The sequence below is a fragment of the Mytilus edulis genome, chromosome 2 (assembly GCF_963676685.1).
Source record: "Mytilus edulis chromosome 2, xbMytEdul2.2, whole genome shotgun sequence".
NCBI lineage: Eukaryota > Metazoa > Mollusca > Bivalvia > Mytilida > Mytilidae > Mytilus > Mytilus edulis.
In genome coordinates this window covers 63,309,462-63,317,281 of record NC_092345.1, presented here as the reverse complement: position 1 = coordinate 63,317,281, position 7,820 = coordinate 63,309,462, and the positions used below count along the sequence as shown (strand labels likewise).

At 34.9% G+C, this 7,820-nt stretch overlaps 1 protein-coding gene across 2 annotated transcripts in view; it reads left to right on the top strand.

The window, feature by feature from the left end:
- The first annotated feature begins 294 nt into the window (after positions 1-294).
- LOC139512643 (sodium/glucose cotransporter 4-like) overlaps positions 295-7,820 on the top strand; it is a 36,651-nt gene continuing 29,125 nt past the window's right edge. For both annotated transcript variants that reach the window (XM_071300400.1, XM_071300401.1), the window contains exons 1-3: positions 295-487; positions 1,680-1,751; positions 2,619-2,723. In XM_071300400.1, coding sequence (XP_071156501.1) covers positions 401-487; positions 1,680-1,751; positions 2,619-2,723 — 264 coding nt within the window. In that variant the 5' untranslated portion in view covers positions 295-400. The remainder of the gene's footprint in view (positions 488-1,679; positions 1,752-2,618; positions 2,724-7,820) is intronic.

The window sequence follows — 7,820 nt, the reverse complement described above, 5'->3', positions numbered from 1 at the left end:
AACATAAACCATTTCATTATTCATTATTCATTTTTTAATATTGAATAGTGAATAGTGAACTATTTCATTATTCATTATTGAATAATGAATAATGAACTATGAATAATGGACGTACTTCAGTGCGGTCCCGAATATATGTTTATACCGATAGATTACTGACAATTAAGTTTGACAATTATCGGGAATAATTTCAAACCTAATTTAGTCGAATCAAAATGTCAACATTGTTTATCTTGTAGTAAGTGTACATGCTGTTATATTTGATAATATTTGCATTTATATTCGGTATTTCATATGGAAATAAATTACATTTAGATAATGTGTTTACTTGAACTAGATAACGTTTCTTAATTATGCAGTGAAACTATTTTCATAGTACTAAATTTAGCATACCAGTGAAATGGCATACACGAAAGGATTAAATCACTGGGCAGATATTCTGGTAGTCATTTTATATTTTATATCTGTTTTAGGTGTTGGATTATGGGTAAGTTTTTATTAAATTTTTCGTTTATATATAGCACTTAGGAATTATATTACTTTAAGGATATTCCATATGAAAATATAACGTTACGCATGTAGGTGAACTTCGGAAATATTTACTGTAAATAACTTCAAATCTTTACAAAAATGTTATAGTGTAGTTTTTGTTAATGAATCACACGTATTGGACATTAGAAAACACTTTACTTTTCAAATTGTTAAGAAAGAAAGTTTTTTTTCGATAACAACATTGACTTATGACAATACTTTACAGTTTAACACATTTACTATCAACTTTTATATTGCATCTTTAACACATCATGTTGTCTTTATCTACCTAATATAGTAACAAAGTGATACATCGTGTTAAGTCGGTTTCGTGTCTCGTCACTTTTCTTCGAAGTTTGGGGTTCGCTTAGGGATGGAAAATACGCTTTATTTTTGTGATGACATATTCATATAATTTTATTGTAGCACTTTAAGCTGCAGTATAAAAACAATAGAAGGGCAATATCTTATATTTTTTTTTGTATTCGGCAAAAAACTGTTGAAGAGTTTTTAAGCTTATACGAAAATGTTCATATTTTTCTGACATTTATCTAATATTGTATATGTTTACACTTCTGGATCTATTTCCTTCCGATAGTTATATTTTACTTCTCACTGAACACTGCTTATGATGTCGTTACAGCTAATATGTACAGCCTTCAACAATGAGCGAAACACATACCATATAGTGAGCTATAAAGATAGATAGATAGATAGATAGATAGATACTGTATTCTCTAAAAACTAAATACAAGTTTAGAGAGAAACATACAATATAAATACAGATAAAAAAGCCCGAACAATTCAAACGAAAAAAAAAACCAACAACGGCCTAATTCAGGACAAACATAAACGAAAAATATATATAAGACAACATCAAACGACGACCACTGAATTATAATAGGCTACTTGGGACAGGAACATAAATAATACTTAATGTACAAAATCAGGCTCTCTTGACCATGTAATGTTTTTTGCTGTTTATCTTCTTCGTCCTACTTGTACAGACAAAAACTGTCCTTCACGTATAGTTAACTTAAAACTTGTAGAAGGGGAATGTAAGTAGATTGTATATGTTTATTTGTCATATCGAGAAGTTAGGAAACACATTTTTTTATTTTGATGTTAATTGTATAGAAATTTTTCAGACTTTATGTCGACCAAACAGAGGCAATGTGAAGAATTACTTTTTGGCTGGTCGTTCTATGCCATGGTTTGCGGTATGTTCAATCTGTAGATAGTGACGTTACGCACTGTAGAGCATCGCACCACACATTGAAAGCAAAAAGTCGTCAAGTATTTAACCTAATTTGTCTTTTAAGTTTGAATAAAATTAAGAATGAACATAGGGATTGTGTAAAAGAGACAACAAGCAGACCAAATAGCATAAAACATCCGAAGGCCACAATTGTATTTTTTTTTATAATTTGATTGTCCTAGATATGCACATTATGTCTAGACTTTATAGTTTATCATATCGAATTTGTAGTACATATTATTTTGATATATTAAACATACAGACCAACGGTAGTATTAGATCGCATATACTTATTTACACTTAGGGATGGTTATATAAAAATCATGGTAATACATGTATTTATGTGATAACAAAGTAAACCTGTCGAATTGTTCATATATAACTTTGTCACGAAATTAGCTTAAATGGTATTTTTTAAATCAATAACATAAAAACCTTTCAAATGCAGTACCAAATCGAAAGCAAAGAAACAGAGCTTTAATCTTTGTTGTAGACAGTCACACGAAAGTAAAAAAAAACGAGGCAAAATATAGTAAGACGTACACTATTATTCTGATGTGTTCAATGACCAGTTAAATTATTACAGATTTCGTCATTTTACTGATGTTTTTGGCCAAAATTGTAACAGAAAAAAGACTTTGGAAAGTACATGTTTGATGTATGCAAATCATGATTTGCCAACGTTAATTTGTAAGTCATGCAATTTCTATTATTTTCAACTGAAATATTAATTTATTTGAACTTGTGATATTACATTCATGGAAAATGACCCACTTCTTTCGTATCAGATATACTGAATTCATTTTTGTGTCATTAACCTCTTTTTCAGGTCGGTGCCTCACTTTTTTCGAGTAACATTGGAAGTGAACATTTTGTTGGATTAGCAGGGGCTGGAGCAGCATCTGGTATTTCTTTGGTTCTGTTTGAATGGTTTGTAAGTAAAACTTGTTTGTCATTCATGATTTGCATTTATTGTATCGTGTTTTACATATGTATAAAGGCAAAATTAAATCAATTAGCTTTTGAATGTTTAAAAAAATTACAACTAAGTCACAACAGAACATATCTCAATATTTTGATGTCACCTATAAAAGAACATGAATATAAACATAAGAAGGTGTCGTATGATTGCCAATGAGAATGGACGTCAAGTTGGTTACCTATTCCCTATTCCCTATTCGTTACCTATTCGTTACCTATTCCCTATTCCCTATTCGTTACCTATTCGTTACCTATTCCCTATTCCCTATTCGTTACCTATTCGTTACCTATTCCCTATTCCCTATTCGTTACCTATTCGTTACCTATTCCCTATTCCCTATTCGTTACCTATTCGTTACCTATTCCCTATTCCCTATTCGTTACCTATTCGTTACTTATTCCCTATTCCCTATCGTTACCTATTCGTTACTTATTCGATTTTTAATATCCTTCCCCCTTTTTAATTAATTATTATTCTTCTTCTTCCTCTTCTTCCTCTTCTTCTTCCGCCACTTTAAAAATGAACTTGTCCGCAGCATTTCTCCCAAACTACTTGTCAGATTTACTTAGGGTTTCATAAAATGTTAGACTAATATGTCTAGGTGAGCCATCAATCGCTCATTTGTGCATTGGGGTCTATTAAGGGGTATTTTTTTTTGGGGGGGGGGGGGGGCAGAAAGAAGGGAGGGGTTTACTATAGAACCCCTATGGGATTTTATTTTCTAAAATTTTCAAATGAATATAACTTGAAAACTGTAAGTGATAGATACATGCAGTCTTCGGAAATGATTAAAGGACAATAAAACAAATCACATGAAATATAGGGGAGTCCCTGGGGGTGTCATCCCTACCCCCTTCAATTCGAGAATATGCTTTTAACTTGTAAACGGTCCAGATCCCCACCCCTAAACCATATATATTCTTGTATGGGACAATAAAACTAATCAAATGAAATTAAATAAAAGTTCCTGGGGGTCACCCCACCCCTTTTAATTTGAGAATGTACTACAGTGAAACCTGTTAAAACCGAACCTCTTCTGGACTTAAGATTTTGTTCGGTTTTGGCCGATGTTCGGTTTAATCAGGTTCATAACGCACTTTATTTGATATGACGGTGCTTACGAACATGTTTGGTTTATACAGGTTTTCGGTTTATACAGGATTCGGTTTAGTCAGGTTTCACTGTATTATCTTGTAAACGGTCCAGATCCCCACCCCTAAACCATATATGTTCTTGAATAGGACGATAAAACAAATCAAATGAAATTAAATGGAAGTCCCCGGGGGTCATTCCCACCCCGTTCAATTTTAGAATGTGCTATTATCTTGTAAACGGTCCAGATCCCCACCCCAAAACCATATATATTCTTGGAGGGGACAATAAAACTAATCAAATGAAATTAAATGGAAAATCCTGGGGGTCACCCCCATCCCGTTCAATTTGAGAATGTACTATTATCTTGTAAATGGTCCAGATCCCCACCCCTAAACCATATATTTTCTTGTAGGGGACAATAAAACAAATGAAATGAAATAAAAGGAAAGTCCCTAGGGGGTCACCCCACCCCCTCTTGTTTGAAAACTTATAAACGGTCAACATCCCCACCTCGAAACTATATATTCTTGTAAGGGACAATAAAACTAATCAAATGAAATTAAATGGAAGTTCCTGGGGGTCACCCCCACCCCGTTCAATTTGAGAATGTACTATTATCTTGTAAATGGTCCAGATCCCCACCCCTAAACCATATATATTCTTTTAGGGGACAATAAAACAAATGAAATGAAATAAAAGGAAAGTCCCTAGGGGGTCAGCCCACCCCCTCTTGTTTGAAAACTTGTAAACGGTCAACATCCCCACCCCTAAACTATATATATTCTTGTAAGAGACAATAAAACTAATCAAATGAAATTAAATGGAAGTTCCTTGGGGTCACCCCCACCCCGTTCAATTTGAGAATGTACTATTATCTTGTAAATGGTCCAGATCCCCACCCCTAAACCATATATGTTCTTGTAGGGGACAATAAAACAAATAAAATGAGATAAAAGGGAAGTCCTGAGGGGGTCATCCCACCCCCTCTTGTTTGAAAACTTGTAAACGGTCAACATCCCCACCCCTAAACCATATATATTCTTGTAGGGGACAATAAAACAAATAAAATGAAATGTAGGTAAAGTCCCTAGGGGTCACCACCACCCCTCCTGTTTGAATACTTGTAAATGGTGGAGATCCCCACCAGTAAGCCATATATATTCTTGTATGGAACAAAAAATCAAATCAAATGAACATGGGACCATATGAATTGAAAGTTATGGGAGCTTTGTTTGGGAGACTTCGTAACAGCATCCTGTTACAATTACTTCTTGTTGTTTATACTCTTATATCTGGTACTAGTTCTAAATTTGTTGAGGTAAAATGATCTTTTTATGACCTATCTATATGTGTTTGTGCTCAACCGATTCTTTTACTTTATGTTCGATACTCATTTGTTCCTTATTTGATTTTTATACGTTCTACCTTTTAACTGCTTTATGTCCGTATGTTTGAAGATGGATCTTGGTTCGAAGGGATGAAATCACCGTGTTAGCGCTTGCATAAAAAAAAAAAAGATGTGGTATAATTGCCAATGAGACAACAACCCACCATAGACCAAAATGACACAGAAACTATTAACTATAGGTCAATGTACGGCCTTCAACAATGAGCATAGCCCAAACCGTGCAGTCACCTATAAAAGGCCCAGATATGACAATTTCAAACAATTCAAACAACAAAACTAACGGCCGTATTTCATATACAAAAAAATAACGGAAAACAAATATGTAACACAAAAACAAACGATAACTACTTAATTTCAGGCTCTTGTCTAGGTAGAGGCACATACTAACATAATGTGGTGGGGTTAAACATGTTAGCAGGGTGTACATCGTTTCGGAGCATGCTATTACCTTGTTTAATTCGTTCCATCACTCTTTATAATTCGCTTATAATACGTGTATCATACGTTGCACCTTTCATGTGGTAAAACATGATTTTCAATTGTTTTGTTGTCTCTGGTGGTAGATTTGGGTTCTTAGAGGTGATATAACTCTATAAGCGCATATGTACCCGTTCCAGCGCTCGGATAATACCCTGTTACTTATTCGTTCCTTATTCGCTTTTAATGCGCGGGGTAAGTATACGTTGCACCTTGAAATAAATCGTTTTTTAATTGTGTTCATGTCTCTGGTGGTAACAATGTGTTCTTAGAGAAGAAATGACCCTATTAGAGCGCATGTACCCGTTCCAGCGCTCGGTTAATACCCTGTTACCTATTCGTTAACTTTTCACTTATAATACGTTTGTTGTACGTTGCACCTTTTAGAAAAGGATTTTCACTTGTGTTCATGTCTCTGGTGGTAACAATGTGTAATTAGAGATGAAATGACCCTATTAGCATGCATGTACCCGTTCCAGCGCTCGGATAATACCCTGTTACTTCTTCGTTCCTTATTCGCTTTTAATGCGCGGGGTAAGTATACGTTGCACCTTGAAATAAATCGTTTTTTTAATTGTGTTCATGTCTCTGGTGGTAACAATGTGTACTAATAGAAGAAATGACCCTATTAGAGCGCATGTACCCGTTCCAGCGCTCGGTTAATACCCTGTTACCTATTCGTTACCTATTCGTTACCTATTCACTTATAATACGTTTGTTGTACGTTGCACCTTTTAGAAAAGGATTTTCAATTGTGTTCATGTCTCTGGTGGTAACAATGTGTTCTTAGAGATGAAATGACCCTATAAGCGCATATGTACCCGTTCCACCGCTCGGTTAATATCTTGTTACCTATTCGTTACCTATTCGTTACTTATTCGCTTCAAATACGTTTGTTGTACTTTGCACCTTTTAGAAAAGGATTTTCACTTGTGTTCATGTCTCTGGAGGTAACAATGTGTAATTAGAGATGAAATGACCCTATTAGCGTGCATGTACCCGCTCAAGCGCTCGGTTAATACCCTGTTACCTATTCGTTACCTATTCGTTACCCATTCACTTATAATACGTTTGTTGTACGTTGCACCTTTTAGAAAAGGATTTTCAATTGTGTCCATGTCTCTGATGGTAACAATGTGTTCTTAGAGATGAAACGACCCTATTAGCGCGCATGTACCCGTTCCAGCGCTCAGTTAATACCCTGTTACCTATTCGTTACCTATTCGTTGCTTATTCGCTTATAATACGTTTGTTGTACCTTGCACCTTTTAGAAAAAGATTTTCATTTGTGTTCATGTCTCTGGTGGTAACAATGTGTTCTTAGAGGCAGCACTCGCACCCGAAAAGTGGAAAGGGGTAAATATAAGTTGCAAAACTTGTTTCCCAATCCACTATAAATAAATATATTTAAATTAAAAAAAAAAACGTGTGTTATGCGTTTGCTCTTGAAAAAAAGAAATATGTTTGTGTCTTTGGTGGTAACTGTCGGTTTTTAGAGGTGAAATAACCCTAATAGAACATATGTACCCGTTTCAGCGCTCGACTGATACCCTGTAACTTATTCGTTCCTTATTCGCTTTAAATACGCGTGGTATACGTTGCACCTTGAAATAAATCGAATATCGATTGCTTTCACGTCTCTGGTGGTAATTATGTGTTCTGTGATCTGAGTTGAAAAAACCCTATTAGCGCATATGTACCCATTTCACCGCTCAGTGATACCCTGTTACTTATTCGTTCCTTATTCGCTTTTAAAACGTGTGTAATGCGTTGCACTTTAAAAAGAAATATTTTTGTGTCTCTGGTGGTAACTGTCGGTTCTTAGAGGAGAAATAACCTTAATCGAACATATGTACCCGTTTCAGCGCTCGACTAATACCCTGTTACTTATTCGTTCCTTATTCGCTTTAAATACGCGTGCTATGCGTTGCACCTTGAAATAAGAAGTAACAAATAGGTAACAAGGTATAAGCCGAACGCTGGAACGGGTAGATACGCGCTAAAAGGGTTATTTCATCTCTAAGAACACATTGTTACCACCAGAGACATGAACACAAATGAAAATCTTT